At 41.3% G+C, this 17,032-nt stretch overlaps 1 protein-coding gene across 1 annotated transcript in view; it reads left to right on the top strand.

The window, feature by feature from the left end:
- The window catches only part of ubash3bb (ubiquitin associated and SH3 domain containing Bb), an 83,920-nt gene that overhangs the window by 50,301 nt on the left and 16,587 nt on the right, over nucleotides 1-17,032 (top strand). The window contains exon 2 of the mRNA XM_083985002.1: nucleotides 11,575-11,628. Within this exon, the coding sequence (XP_083841128.1) occupies nucleotides 11,575-11,628 (54 nt within the window). The remainder of the gene's footprint in view (nucleotides 1-11,574; nucleotides 11,629-17,032) is intronic.

Raw genomic sequence — 17,032 nt, forward strand, 5'->3', positions numbered from 1 at the left:
AAGTGTGAACAAGTTTTGAAATATTTTAATTTAGATTGATGGATCAAGCAATGCAGCTGTACTGATATTATTCATTAATGTACATTTATTATTCTATTATTTACAGTATATTTTATGATTGAATGATTGATTTTGATTTAATATTTATTTATCTAATTCAATTTTATATTTCTATTAAATGTATTCTTTACATAGTGAGTGCAATTGTATAAATAATGTGAATATAGGACATAAACAAATGATTCATCTAATAAAATTGTGTTTAGAGACATGACTTATGTTAGAAAATGAAACAGATTTTAAATATAGTTTTAATCGTAAAGTGAAATATAAGAATATATTGAGCTCGTTTTGCCCAAAAACAAAAATATTAATCATAATTCACTTCATTTTTTTTAGCTAATGAACTCACACACATGCATCTAGCATAAACTGAGCCTCTGTGATGCTAACACAGAAAACAAACTGATTATAATCGACTGTAAATGAAGATGTTAAAGCATGTTTTCTGTTGAAACCCTGGTGATATTTTCTGCTCTGCTGTTTCATCAAAGCTAAAACTCGATGTTCTTTGATGGTTCGTCCGTGTTCGTCACTGCAGTCGCTCTGTCATTTTCTGCTCCATAATTTGTGGCCGAGCTGCAGAAACTGGTGTTATCTTTGGGAAACAGGATGTGAGCAGCAGTTTCGCCAGCTAACTAAAAATGTACAAGTCAAAAACTAGCAGGAGAAGGAGACGACACTTAATAAGTGGCCGTTTTTTTTATATTTTTATTTTAAATAGTGTTATTGAAACGTGTTTTTCTGAGTCTGAACAAACTGAGGCTGATTCACATGTAGAAGAAAATCACAGAGCGGAGGACGTTTCAGCTGACAGCTTGATTTTCTGCTGTGACGGCAGAAGGTTGAAACCACTGACTTCTCCTCCTGGACATTAAAGTGAGCAGAGGGTGGAGGGTTTATAATGTGTGTGTGTGTGTGTGTGTGTGTGTGTGTGTGTGTGTGTGTGTGTGTGTGTGTGTGTGTGTGTGTGTGTGTGTGTGTCGTCATGAGGACTGAGGGAGTGGTGAGTCTCGGGCCTCGTGGGGTTTTGCAGCGAGTTCCACTTTGATCAGTGAAACCTCAGGCCTCGGCCGCTCCACCGTCGCCTTTCTGATCACATTAGTGTTTGATTTCTGTCGTGAGTCAAACTGAAATTAGTTTGCCCCCCCCCCCACGCTACGGTGGCCTGGAGGTGCAAACCAACATTACAAAATCCAAAACACTTTTACAAAGCTTGAGACAAATTTACATTTTAGAAAACATTTTTACATATCATAAAACAAAATGACATTACCATAACACATTTACAAGTCCTGAAACAAATTTACAAGTAACATATCAACCGGAAAGGGAATGTACCAACTACCGGAAGTGATAACGGGAGCAGCCAATACGAGTTGTTGTTGTTCATGGTGACCCAAGATGGCTCCCGTTGTCACTTCCAGTTCAACCCCAGAGTTGGTACATTCCCTTTCCGGTTGATGTTATTTGTAAATTTGTCGCGGTGTTTGTAAAAGTGTTTTGTTTCTTGTTAATTTGTTTTCTGAAATGTAAATTTGTTTCAGGACTTGTAAATGTGTTAAAGGACAACGAGGAGTTTTGGAAAAGCGAAGCGTTTTCACACTACATTTATGAGCCTCTGCGCGCACCGTAAAATTCTTTGACCGGTGCAAGACAGACTCATGTTTTCATTCATCAAGAATGGCTCGACCAGCATTTCTGCCACCACTAATAATAACAAAATAACGATAGAGACAAAACGATATATTTATCGAAAATGGGCCCATTAACAAGTGTGGGTAGCGGAGATTCATCCACATTAATATGAGACTTTTTTATAACCAAATAGAAACTCCTCGTTGTCCCTTTAAATGGTAATGTAATTTTGTTTTATAATATGTAAAAATCAAAAATGTTTTCTAAAATGTAAATTTGTCTCAAGCTTTGTAAAAGTGTTTCAGATTTTGAAATGTTGGTTTGCACCTCCAGGCCACCGTAACCCCTCCCCCCTCCCTATTGCGTTTACCCGAGGCCTGTGATCGGCGTGTTTGACTCAGCTCAGGGTTTGCCTTATGAAACAACTGCCCACAGTGATGGAAACCCTTTTACAACTGAAGGACACACAGGTTGTAGAGGGGGAATCCCAGCCAGCACACCAGTCTTGGGGTTTCTTCTTCTTTTTCTTTCTTTTCTTTCTCTTTTCCGTCTTGTGGTTACTGTAAAGTTAGTGTTGTTTTCACGCAACACAAGCAGCAGGTACAGGAGCAGCTCAAAGAGTGAAACCCGTGGAGCAAAGATCATGAAGTCACGCTATATACGATCGATCATGTGTCATGAAGAGTTACGCTTCAACAGAGGGAAACTACTCCGAGGGAGTCGAAATAACAAAGGAGAAACCTTTTCATTCAGTCGTGTTTCTTTTACATCATTTCTAACCTCAAATGAACCAAAGTTGCATCAAACAAGAAAAAGAACAGATGGGAACAACTACACACTACAAAGTAAGAAGTGGTTGTTGTTATTGCACCTTTAATTCTTAGATGATTTATTTATTAAGATGAGTTATGCAACGCCTCCCCGTCCCTGTGAGCCGAGGTACGGCCTCATTTAGATTCATCAACTCTAAAAAAAACTTCACTTCTGTTTGTGTCTCAAACAAAAACAGCTCAACTGGTGACTTGTCTTTGACTCGGTCTAGACCCGGCGTCTCTTCAGCTTCAGCTTCAGAACAATAAAGCTGAAGGCCGTGGACGGATCGGGACCATGAGGTGACTGAAAGTCTTGCAGGTCTCAATAGATAGATAGAAACTGTGAGTGCAGCAGCTGCCGTCGTCGTCTGACTGACGGTTTTAGTTTTTCACCGGACGTGACAGGTGCCGCTCGTCGTCGTCGTCGTGACTCATCCGCTCGTCGTCGTAACTCTGATCCAAACAGTTCTGATTCAGTTTTTACTTCATGTTTCATGTCTCACTCTCGTCTCTTTCTCTGAGTCTGGAGTCAGAACTCATGTGGACGTATGTTTTTCCCAGCCACATGTAGCTAAACTTTACTTTACTTTATTGGTTTATTTGGATGGGACAGTGCACATTAATGAACATATAAAAACATGTAAATGTGCCGGATTATAGCAGCAATGCTAATTTCCATCCGGAGTCCCATAACATAAAAACAGTACAGTGACAATAAACATAGTAATATAAATTACGTAATAATGCAGACAACAAGGACATAACAAGACGACTATAACGAAATAAAACATTGACATTTTGACAACACTTCCATGGGTAGGGGGACCATAAGAGTTTCTGAGAGATAAAGTGCAAAAGTGCTGGGCCAAAGTGACAAGTGCTAAAGTGCAGGAGTGCATGGGTACCAAGTTGTATTGCACGGTGCCCTAAAGTGCACATCAGTTTAAAGTGCCAGGTGTATTGCATGAAACACACCTTTACCGTTTGCCCTCGCCCTCGACTGACAGGAGTCGGCACATGTTCTCCTCAGAGCCGAGCTCGAACTTCCTGTGACGTTGGTGTTGGTGTGACTCACCCACCTGCTGCTCACAGCTTCAACCACAGCTCTGTGACTCCTGGATGTCACGTTTGTTTTCTAATCGTATTCGCACGTTAAGGATTTTTCCTCAACAATCGCCTGACGTCCTTTGCGGTGCTTCGGCTCGTCGTTGTGTTGTGTTTATTTTCTGACTTTATGTTTGCCCAGAGGCTTAAATTTCTCAAGAACTGTACTTCATGAGATGTTACAGCTGCTTATACAGACTGACTGACGCATTGACCGCCTCAACCTCTTGCTATGCTTGTTAGGATTTCCAGTCTCTAGCGCCTATAATAATAAATAAAACAAATTTTAATTTGATGACTACAGGCAGTAAAGTGATTCTTTAAAGCCAGCAGTGTAAACTTTCTGATGATATTATGATAAAGAACATTCATCCACTACAATATTTAGGCTTTTTTATGTTATTTGATATTTTTTTAATTTTAATTGTATCACTACTTTTAACGATTTTTGTACTGTACACCTCGACACCACATCAAATTCCTTTCTTATATCTTTCAAAATTATTTTATTGAGTTTTCCTTGGATGCCTTTCAACAGCCAATGTCAGGGCACAAGGGATTCGATCCAACGCTTCAAGAAATAAATAAATAAAATAAATAAATCTGTAAATATCAAAGTAAAAACAATGCCAAGATCAAACAGAATCAAATCATACCAAAACGATGCAATAGAATAACCATATGAAAGAAATAGAAAAAAAAGAAAAAGAAATAAAAGTAAAACAAATCTTTTCTTATTTCTGAAGAAAAAAAGAGGTTTATGATTCATTACTTGTGTTTCACACTCTGTTTTACTAGTTTGGTTCTATGTTACTCGAAACTTTAATTTTGGGGGGAAAAAAACCTCAGTGGTTTTGGTAGCTTGGCTACTTTCTTTTCTTTCTTTCATTCTTTCTTTCTTTCTTTCTTTCTTCCTTTCTCTTTCTGTCTTTCTTTTTTAGCAACGGAGCATCTTTGCATGGAAGTAGCACATACAGTACATTGCTAATGTGGATATAAGCTAGTTAGCTGGACTACGATTAAGCTACAATACATTTGAATCCAGCCCTTCCTTCAGTGTTGCCAACTTGGCGACTTTGTCGCTAAATCTGGCGACTTTCCAACCCCTCGTGGTGACTTATTTTGTCAAAAGCGACTAGCGACAAATCTAGCGACTTTTTCCCGTGATATTACAAACGTTTCTGTACCTGAAATCACGTTATCACAGCTGTTTTCAACGAGCAGCGGCGCTGCCGCGGGCACCCACAGGTATTCAGCCTACACACAGTAGTGTCACGGAGCTGCCTCCGCTGCATTCAGAGACGCACTACTCCACGCCACAGACATAAAGAGCGCCGCTGGCCGCTGCCGCTGCCCCCGCTGAGATAATGACGTCATTTAGCGACTTTTAGCGACTTTTACGACAGCCAATAGCGACTTTGCTTACTGAGGAGTTGGCAACACTGCCTTCCTTACACAGGTAGACACAGTCATTACACAATAAATGTCCAGTGAACAGCTGTGTTGTAGAAATCAGACACTGATCACACACACGTTAAACTGCAATTAGCATAACATTGATAAGGCCGTGTTTGGCTAGTTCTACATAATAACAGCCTACAAACACACAGGCCTCTCCTCCTGTCACAGTGGATGTTCAGTGAAAGGGGTTTGGTGAATTGTGTTGTAGAAATCAGACAGTGATCGCACAAATACATTTATTTTATGTAGCCTAATATCTAGTTAGCTGAACATGCTAACATTTGCAAACATGTTTTAATCCTTCCACGGGCCTCTCCTGGACAGTCACTGCTCATTGAAAGTGATTCATTCAAAGGTTGTGCTGTAACACTCAGACTCACATTACAACATGTATTAACATGAAAGTGCTTTGTGCGTATGAAGCTAGTTATCTGGGCATGCAAACATTTACACACACCTTTAATCCTTACACAGGCCTCTGCTTGACTGTCACTGTTCATTAACAGTGATTCATTGAAGGATTGTGTTGTAGAAATCAGACACTGATCAGTAAATTCAACATTTATTTCCATGTGAATGTCATGGAGTAAGCTCATTACTGTAGCTGGGCGTGCTAGCAGGTTGTTGCCTCATTTACACTTTATAAAGTTCATCTGAAGTCACTTCTGACACAGCAGCTTTTTCCATCTGTTCCTTTTCTTCTGAGCTTCCAGATGTGACTAATAAAGACCAAAGTGTGGTGTACTAACACCAGGGCTACTTCATGAATAAAGATGAGGGATCCTTCCGCCATTGCACAACATGAACTGTGTTGTGGTTGCCGTTGTAGATGTACGTTTGATTGTAGTAGGCTATAACTGGGGGCTCTGTTGCTGACTAACAATGATGACAAATTAGATGACATGTGCATCACAGGAGCCACTTCTGCTTTCCAGTTCTCATGTGGTTGTGAAAGAGTGACGAGCGTCGGTCAGAGATCTGATCATCATTAACGATAAACCTTCCCTGTGTCATCTCTGCTACCATCGCTTTGCTGTTTGTGTGTTGGCTTGTGTGTTTGTGTGTTTGTGTTTGTGTGTTGTTGAGGCGGTTTCAAGGCCCTTCCTCAATCGGCTTCCTTCAGCTGCCACTTCTCGCTCTCTCTTCCTTCTTTCTGATTCTCTCACACTCATGTGCGATGGTATGTAGGTCTACACCTGTGGGACACGGCAGCTTCATAAAAGCCGAGCAGCCGCGAACTCACCAGAGAGCAGAGCGCTGCGTCTCTGCTGTGGTCAGCAGCACTGCTGCTCGCTGAGCTCATTGTGGTGAAGTTTGCACATACAAAAGTGTGTGGGCGTTTTCTTTCTTGATAAATATGATTTGTTTTCTGTAGCTCACGAATTGGTTCCCACCTTAGACTAGATAAGGGTCTTCTCAGTCAGCGCCACGAAATGATGTAAATATCCCCACCACGCGACTTTCTTCGTCTCGTTCCTGTTCGCATTGGTATTTTAATTTAAAAATGTGTGCAGGTGACAATGTTAAGTTGTCTGTAATCATGCTGGTCTTAAAAACCCACCTTGTCATCCCTGCGATGTAATCCACTCAAAGGATTTCAGTAAAGAGGTTTTATGTCTTAATCATATTTCACAGTCTGAGGAGAATAAACCCATAAATCCAACAGCTTAAAGGCCCCAAATGTCCTGTAGAACAAAGGTAGATGTTTGTGTTAAAGCTCCATACGGTACAGGTAGATGTTTGTGTTAAAGCTCCATTAAGGTAGATGTTTGTGTTAAAGCTCCATACAGTATAAAGGTAGATGTTTGTGTTAAAGCTCCATACGGTATACAGGTAGATGTTTGTATTAAAGCTCCATACAGTATAAAGGTAGATGTTTGTGTTAAAGCTCCATACAGTATAAAGGTAGATGTTTGTGTTAAAGCTCCATACAGTATAAAGGTAGATGTTTGTGTTAAAGCTCCATACAGTATAAAGGTAGATGTTTGTATTAAAGCTCCATACAGTATAAAGGTAGATGTTTGTGTTAAAGCTCCATACAGTATAAAGGCAGATGTTTGTATTAAAGCTCCTTCAAAATAAAGGTAGATGTTTGTGTTAAAGCTCCATACAGTATAAAGGTAGATGTCCATGTGTAGTGTGATTATAAAGCAGCTCTAGGTTCTATATTAATACTGTGAAAGTATCAAAGCCTCAGTCCACAGAGAAATGCACACAGCCTGTATTCAGAAACTGAGCCTTAAAACCAGCCGTCAGGACTTCCTGTCACTTTGTGATGTCACAACAAAGCCCCGCCCCCTCACCACCTGGACCCACCATCCAACAACAACTTTGCAGGTTTTAGTTTCTCTGAGTGTTTTATTCTGAAATCTGCTCTATTTTTTTATTGAACCACTTTAGAAAACAGTCAGCCAATCAGAAGAGAGGCTCAGAGCCTCCTCCTCTCTTCTGATTGGCTGACACCGACCTGTTGTTACTAGCGCTCCAGAGAGAAGCTAAAAGAGAGAGGAGATGGAAAACTACACTGAGATGGTTTTTTGGTTCCAATAGATCAAACTTACTTCAAATAAAACAAAAAAGAAGAATAAAACATGGAGCTTTAATGGAAATTACCGTCTGGTTCCCCCTCACACAAGCCAGTTTCACTTTGCATATCATGTGGTTAACTCTATTTCCTAAATATTAACGAGCTTTAATGGTGCTCACACGTACAGTACTGTACAGTGGGCTGATTATTGACACATCATTGGTTTTAAATCCAAGCTCAGCAGCAGCAGCAGCAGCAGGAGGAGGAGGAAGAAGCTTCAAACACATGAAATGATCCAACCTAATACATACAGTCAGCATTAACACACACACTCCCACAGGAACGACATCTGATGGCGTGCTGAGGAGGCTGCTCGCTCCCCAGAGACGAAAACCACATTAGCATGTTCGAGTTTCTTATCTTCTGAGTGGCGGCTAATTAGATTCTGTGGCTCTTATATGAATAATCTGATTCTTCGCCGTTACGTCTCCTCCTCCTCCGTCCTCGTCTCCTTGTCTCCTCGCCGCAGCCTCCAGGTTCTGCTGTGAATGATGTTAGGGACGGGGACGTGAGTGAGTGAACGATTAAATCTCTGTTCTCCCGTGCGCCTCCGGCTCTTTTAATCTCTGTTAATTCTTGTCTATCAGCTGCTGCTAATGAAAATCAGACATCTGTTTTTGGTTTTTTTTCCACCGTTCGGCTGCAACCTTGTTTGTTTTCTGTCCAAGCAGGATTTTAAATATCTCCGTTGCAATCGCTCATATGAAGTCTGCTTGAATGAACACTCAGAACACAGTCACCCTGCTCTCTAATTAAAGGGATAGTTCAACATTTTGGCAAATCGGCCCATTGCCATAATCCCTATAGTCATAGCAGTAGGTTCGTTACCCTTTTGTCGGTGCAAGCTGTTTTTAGAACGGCGGAGCAGAGCCGTGAGCTGCTCAGAGCTACGCTACGGAGGCTAATGGGATTTCTTGGTTTCCCTCATCAAACTCATCAAATACACAATCCAACAACTCCCAAACGCTCTGGTGGACAAGTTGTGACCTGCACATTCACCACGCTATGAGATAATAACAGAACGTTGTTTTAGAGGTAAATACAGAGACTGCTTGATGAAAAACTGTCCCTGAAGGCAACGCGCATCAGTGGTTTTGCATGAATTTCCCTCTAAAACAACTCTGTCTGGTAACGTTCTGTTATTATCTCAAAGCGTGGTGAATGTGCAGGTCACAACTTGTCCACCAGAGCGTTGTGGAGTTGTTGGATGAGGGAAACCAAGAAATCCCATTAGTCTCCGTAGCGTAGCTCTGAGCAGCTCACGGCTCTGCTCCGCCGTTCTAAAAATAGCTTGCACCGACAATCAAAGGTAACGAACCTACTGCTATGACTATAGGGATAATGGCAATGGGCCAATTTGCCAAAAATGTTGAACTATCTCTTTAATATGCACCGTGAGCTTGGGAGGAATCACCCTCCGTGGCCTGTTCACACTTGTTATAATAAGTCTCTTCCTATGAAAGCAGTCGTCCCACTCATGCTGTTTGTCATCGTTCACCACTTTGCAGGAGCTAATGAGGAACTGTCGCCTCCTCTTGACTTGTTATGATCCATATTGTTCTGCCCCCACACACCGTGTCCTCTCTGTTTTACTCACCGTTCATTTACAATCACTCACTGACCTTTCTGATCTGAAGGTGCCAGTAGAAACAAGTGAACAACGTGTACTGTACTTAAAGGAAAGTGTTGTTACCTGAGAGGAGAACGGGGCCTTTCGCTGGAAAAGAAAACTAAACTACTTTTTTATCACGAATGGAGAGAGAGAGAGAGAGAGAGAGAGAGAGTGCTGTTAAGTTTGCCGGAGGAAAAGCTGCAGTTGCTGTTGCATAAATCAAAAGTTTTATCAGCTGGAGCAGATTGAGTCATTTCACCCCGGGGATAAAGTGTTTGTCAGTGAACGCACCGTTCATCAGACTGACATCATCGTCGCACTTTAGGCCATTTGTGCACGGGTTTAAAATGAAAATATATTTTACTCAGACATGAACTCATCCTTGTTAGATTCCTTACAATACATAATATGAATAAAAGTATACACAAAATGCATATTAATACAGGTTAACTCATGCATTTGATTGATGTATTCTGATTTACTGGGATGTTAAATAGCAAGGAGCCATTTAATATCCTAATAATTACATGTTATAGCTGAAATGTTTCATTTTAAATGTTTTTATCGAGCCAAAGATACTTCTAGTTAGTTAATTGGTTAGATAGTAATACATACAATAAAGGAGAAAGGACTTGTTTTGACAAACATTCATGAATATAAAACAGAGGATAACAACTCAAACAAACTATTTGCAGAAACTAACTGAAAGTGGCTAATAATATTGATTAAGCTGGTATCCCTGATTGATTGCAACGGTCAGATTAAAGCTGCACCAACCTATGTTTTCATATGAGCTAAGAATTAAGAGACAACGTGAAGTGACACAAACTGAGCGAGTTTGAACATTTTAAACTGGTTTTGGTTTGACAGAGCTCAGATTTTGGTTTGAATGAATAATAAATGAGCTCAGTGTTAATGCAGTTAGTGACTCTCTGCAGAGTGAATATTGGACTTAAAGGTATAATATGTAGGAATTTCCACCATCTAGCGGTGCGGTTGCATATCTGAACGTATTCTTGATGTTGCATTCACGTGAAATGGGGCAGACGTCAGACAGACAACAGACGCTGCATGTAACAGGATAAACAAGCGTCTATGTAAACAAGTGGTCCGCCAGCACGAGGCAAAACAATACAGGCGTGACAATATGTTGTCATGGTGATGTGGTATTGTTTTACCGTCTTTCTCTGGTGGAGTAAAATGACATCCGGTTGGTTTGCCGACGGCCGTCTGCCTGACTGCACCTATATGCAACACCAGTGCCTCCGTCCTTCCTCACACTACACAGTGGTGACAGTTTTAACAGGCCGAGCCCACAGCTCCGCTGAGTTTCCGTGGTTACCTATGGTCACGCTGCCACTGAACGTAAAAAATGGCGATGCAACATGGCCGCCTCGGTTCGGTGCGTCGGCCACTTATGTATTTGTAACGACTTGTAACAACTCATTCTAAGGTACCAGAAAGCTTTCATTTGTATGCGGCTGTGATTCCACTTCAGTGAAATACGTATTTATGAAAGACATATTTGATTTTTGATAATAAAAAGCCAAATAAGTTACATACTGGGGCTTTAAATGCATCATGTGGACACAAACACTAATGTTACACTCAACAAACACTCAACAGGGTGTTAATACACCGTTCAACTGCCACGGTCAAATTAACCGTCAGTAATTGTTTCCTCCGTCGTTTTCCAAACATCCATGACTCATAAAAACTTCTACAGGAAACAGGTTTCATAGTAAAAAAAAAAGAAAGAAAAACACATTTCCATCTGACATCACAGTGTGTTTCTGTGTGAGCTGCTGAATCTTTATTTCTTCTTTTGAGGCCGTCGACATCCAGAGCAGACCTGAATAATTCACCACTTTTCTTCTTTCCAGTGACACTGAATCTGACTTTTTCTGTTCAGTCAACAACTTTGAACCTTTTCCCATATTTTCCCCGTCCTCCTCCTCCTCCTCCTCCTCCTCCCCTTTAAATCCCTCACTTTCACTTGCATCTCTGGCTGTTTTCCACAGTCAGAGTTTCCACATAGGTGTGGGAGCTGAACAGTTCTCCTTTTATTTGCCGTCCGCTGCCGGGGAAAAAAAAAAAAAAAAAAATGCAGAGGACACAAACTCCTGTTCAGGAGGATGACGTCTCTGAGTTTCACTGACTGTGACACTGTGACACTGTGAAACTGTGAAACTGTGGCCGTGCACGTTTGATAATAAGCAGCAGGTCATGAGGTCATAGTTTAAACCTGATCAGTCTCAGTGCTGTGCAGGTTTTAATCTGAGATTTCTTCTCTGTTGCAGACTGAAAGCTCTGGTATCAACGGGAGGTCGCAGCGTGCAGGCAGCATGTGACTGGTGAGTTTAAACTACATACAAACACACTACATTAAACATACACACAACACAGGAGCAGAGGAAACAGTGTGTTACACTGCCCTCTGCTGTACAGGACGGTCAGAGCCTCTTCACCTGCAGAACCAGCTTCTGAACACTGAGCGTTAAACACAACTGTTCTCTGCAGCTTATTATATATACAGGTCCATATCACAAATCATACAATATAAATAGTAAAAAATAAAAGAAAGTACAAAAATACAAGAAGAGTGTGCATTTTATAAAATATACAGGCTATTGCAGGCTAGTGAATCGGTAGCAGCTTTTCAATGGGCTTAGTAGGGCTTCAATTATGTGATTCTCTGATTTGTCTAGGCGACACATAAAACTAAACATCAGCTGTCTTAAAGGGATAGTTCACTCAAAATTGAAATTTGTTTCAATTTCACTTGTTTGTAGCGGAAGCTCCCAGTGTCTCAGTTCACGGCTTTGCCTGTGTCAGTGCAAATCGCACGAGATTCCGGCAGAGCAACACTGGGAGCTTCCGCTACAAACAAGCTTAGAACATATACTTATTTAATTTTTTTCTTAACAATTTCTCATGTCGGGGCTTCAATACAAGAGGGACATTACAGACGAGCACTATGGAGGTATTTGGATGTTTTTTGGTGTGTCTTTTTGGACGAAGAAAAGTGAGCCCCGTTCTCAACCGTCATATGGACATGCAGTGCTTGCAAACTTCTCCCAGCCCTTAGTCGACATGAGGGTGAGTAGATAATGAGTGAAATTTGAATTTTGAGTGAACTATCCCTTTAAAGGTTCATGAGGCAAGAAATTCACATGCGCTTTAAGTTTTTTACTGCTAATGGGCGATGAAGCGTTAAAAACCAAAAAGAATGAGCCCACTCGCGTATCTCTCCGTTGCCTTGAACAGGCTGTGTGCTGCATAATGCGCTGCAATTCTGGGTCCGAATTTCCCGCGCTGTCCGCGGATGTGACGTCAAATGACGCTGCATGCGCGTCCTCGACAGCTTCGGCTTTCCTCCGCTTGCGCCCAGCGGTCGGCGGATGTCTTGCAGCCTGAACAGTCATGTGAGCAGCGAGTAGAGAAATAACTTCACTTTCTTACATTTTAATATTTTTTCATGCGAGAAAGTGACGGTTTAGATTCCCAATCTGTTGTCAGTTTATCCAAATAACGTCTGTAAGTACTAGATTTGCTCCGACATTTTTCGGAGGAGTGCAGAGCCACACACACGCAGCAGCAGCAGCTCGTCACAGAGGCTGCAGCCGGGGAGCTGAGCTCATCGGCCGGGCAAACTTTGTCCTCCTCCCAGGAAAGAAAACCAGCCAAGTAACTTCCCCACAGGTTTTTAGAGGTTTTCTGCCGGCTGGTTGAATTGTTTTGAGGAGATAAATGCTGGTCTCATTGATGAAATCTAACAGTGGCACTGTGGCAGTCGCATTAGTTCATTTGAATGAAAAGTGAAGCTTCAGGTGTGTGTGAGCAGCGCAGCCTTGGGGCTCTGTACGTACAAAAATCACCATATTTAGGCTACTTCAATAAATAAATAAATAGTTTTACAATGAGCCGATTGATTCATCCGTGGTCAGTTTATCCAAACAACGCCTGTAAGGAAATTCTCCGACGTGTTCGGAGCAGTGCAGAGCCACTAGAGCAGCCGAGCGGCACCAGCCGTTCACAGAGGAGGCGGCGGCCGGTGTGCTGCTGACCTGATGCCCGGGCGGTCAACCTCCCGGTGTCGCGGTAAATTGAGCACTGTACAATGAGCGCGGCACGGCGCATTTACTGTTTATTAACAGCCAAGCGCGGTGTGTGTAGCCGACGTGTGTGCGTGCGTGCGTGCGTGCGTGTGTGTGTGTGTCTGTGTCTGTGTTGTGAGACAGCAGGTAGAGGGGCTGACTGGCAGAGATGAGAGATAGTGAAAGCTGTTCTTTTTTTCTGTGAGAGACTGCTGCGGCGGACACAAACCAAACTGTGGCGGCTGATTAGTGGAAAACACTGGTATAGTAACGTTACGCCGTTTCCATCAGCTGCACTGCTGTGGAGAGTTGACGCGCGCTCCCGCACCAGCTTGGCTGATATGGCTGCAGTAACCCTGACGGCCGCTACGGCCGTTGTATCGCTAGTGAGTTTTATTCCTCGATCTTGCCTCAAGCTCCTTTAAGAGTGCCTCACAAGTTGGCACTCTATTAGACACAAACGAATGACTGGCACTATGCCACCTAGGGACACAGAGCAGTAGCCTCATTGCATCGTTGTCTGCTACATCGGGCACTGTATAGAGGTGTTGTGTAAGTTCTGAACAGAGAACACTTCACAGAATCAGAACACATAGAAAAATTCCTACTAAGCATGTTATTGATAAATCACACACAAAATTAGTTTTTAATTGTCTTTTATTCAGGTTCAGGTTCGGTTTATTTCTTGTCCCCAATAAGGGGCAATTTGGGTTGCAGCTCAAAGGATCACATAAAGGTAAAAACATAAAACATAGAAACATATAGTGACAGTCGTCTGAATTTCTGCTCTCAGATTCACTCAATTTTATTTATTTTATACGTCCGTCTGTTAATTGTGTTTAAATACATATTAACATCATGTCACTGTTGTATTTTACTGTGTTTCCATGACGATGAAGCGCTTTGAATTGTCTTGTGTCTGATCGGTGCTACTATAATCTTGCTGCCCTAACCTTCATCCAACTAAATTTAAAGTCAATGTTTATACCTTAAATAATAATAATGAGGAGAATATCAACTTTACAGACAGAAACAAATAACAGATAAAAGTCCACCTTGAGTACTTTAGCCAGGAATACACGGTCGTCTTGGATTTTTGCCCCCAGATTCTTTGAATTTAATTCATTTTATACGTTTGTCTTTCTTGCTTTTATCTGTTCTGACTGTTCTTTGCGCAGCACTTTGGTCGAGCCAAGCTGCGTTCAAACGAGCTGCAGCAGCAACGTTGACTTATCTGGGCTATTTGAAGCGATTGGAGCAGAAAACACGAAGGTTTTCTTCTCCCATCTCTGTCGGCACATTAGGGTCAAACAGCAAATACGTGTCGACTGAACTCAGATCACAACTGTTAAATCAAGTATATGAAACAAAATAAGAGTTTCCCTCGTGCCTGTGGGTTTTCTCTGTTGGGGCTTCTCCCACAGACTCACACGCAGATTAATGAACTGTAGCTATGAATGAGTTTTAAACAAACTGGGACTAATGTGAACATGAATATTCGTCCTATAATTAACAACCAGTTGGGGGTTGGAGTTGGGGGATATGATGATGTGTTTGTTTGTGGTCTTAGATGTATTGTTTTGTATATATGTGTTCATGGCGCCTGGAGTCTCTGGTCTGTCCAGTACGAATTTCTCCCAAGGGAGACAATAAAGACAAACTAACTAACTAACTAACCTCCAGCTTGAACCCTGAGGAACATAAAATAGAAATGAACATGTTCCACTGATGTAGTGGATGTTAATAATGTTCAGTCCTCTCTATGGGATCAAGAACAATAAAGTTGGTTTGAATTGTCTGTGTGTGATGAAAACTTAACTGATTCATTCATTCACATTCAGACCAAATCACCATAATCAGGATGCAGTAAAAGAAGCTTCCTCCTCACGTCAGAGATTAAAAAATCTATTTAGTTTGATCGATATTCACCTCAGCTTTGTCCTGACTGAGGCGAGAGTGTTGAATATTTAAGGTGGACTCTGGTTTATGAAGTTCATCTGACAGAGAGGATCCACCACAGGGTGAATGAGCATCAACAGGTGAAATAAAAATGGGCCCAACACAGAACCCTGAGGTTCTCCATCGACCACAGTGAGATCATTTATGGCCGTTTTCCACCAGCACTACTTGACTCGACTTGACTTGTTCTTTTACTTTTAAGTTTTTTTTTTACGTTTTTTTTTGGTATCGTCTCAGGTTCCAAGCGAGCTGAGACGATACTAAGGGAGTTTTCACACCAGGCTTGTTTAGTTCACTTGAAACTGCCTCTTTCCTTGGTGCTGACCTTTTGTGTCGGTGTGAATACAAACCAGCGGACTCTGAGCCGAGTCCCACCTCTTCAGCTGGGACTCGGTTCACTTGTTTGGTCCGCACCAGAGTCCGACATACTGTAAACCCTGGTGCGATTAGTTTGTGGTGTGAATGCACACACAGACACCGAACCTTTTCCGAACAAAATACAAATTCCAAGAACTTTTTTTTGGATCCAATAGGTTTCAGTTGTTGAATAAGAGGATAACATGAGCACTGCTGGTATCCCTCAAACCACTGGTGCTCATGTATTGGGTTCACACACCCTGAGAAAGGTGCAAGTCGACACGCGTAGGTGTTTACATGACTCTTGCCCATTAAGATAAAGGCTTTTTAATTTTTTTTAAACCAACCTGAGTGCCTGGGCTTTGATCTTTTATGCCTTCAGGCTTCAGGTGTTGCCAGAAAATGAGGAAATTTGCAACATGGCGGCCAAAACGAGCTACGGGTCCCTGCACCCTGCTGTTGTTATAGTAGAGTAGGCTGGAAATACCAAATAAAAAAAATAAGATTATCTATAGAATTATTGCTACGAATGTAACATTTTTAACACTAACCACTCTCCATTATGTACATTTTGCAATGAAGAAGTGGAGGATCAGCTACATTTATTTTTTTATTGTACATAGTCAGATTGTGGTTAGACATTCAAAAGTGGCTAAGACCCAAAAAGATAAATTTTTAATTTACACCACTAAATATTTTGTTGGGAGTACTGGATGCAAAATGCCCGCAGATTGTAAACACGATCATTCTTTTTGGGAAAATATTTATATTTAAGACCCAAACAAAAACATTTTTGAACTTGGTTTATTTTATTCACCTATTTCTTTTGGAAAAAATGATCGCAACAAATCAAGATAAGGTGGAAATTCATAACAAAAAATGGGAAAAACTTACGTTTGAGTAAATGTATATTAAGTAGTTACTGTTAATTTAATTTTAGTAGTGTTACCCTTTTTTTTTGTTATTTGCTTTTTTTTCTTTCTTTTTTTTTACTTTTCTGTCCTGTTTCGGTCCTGTTTTATTATATCGTCAGGTTTGCTCTGTCCTTTGTTTTCTGTTTGTCTGTTTTGGTCAGTGTATTGTCAGTTTGTGTATGCTATTTTATTCCATGATTAAACCATGTGGATGTATTCAGCAACTCTAAGCCCCGCCCCCTTCTTATCCTAGAGCCAATAAGATCTTAATAAATCTTGGATGAAGGCCAAGGAGTCTGTCCACTCAGACTCAGTGTTGTCACTGCTGCTGCTGCTGCAGGCGCAGAACGACATCAACAGCAAACAAACAAACAAACAAATAGAAAAAAAAAAAACAGGCAGAAAAGTTTCATGTCCCAGAATCTGAGTCC

The sequence above is a fragment of the Trachurus trachurus genome, assembly GCF_905171665.1.
Source record: "Trachurus trachurus genome assembly, chromosome: 13".
Taxonomy (NCBI): Eukaryota; Metazoa; Chordata; class Actinopteri; order Carangiformes; family Carangidae; genus Trachurus; species Trachurus trachurus.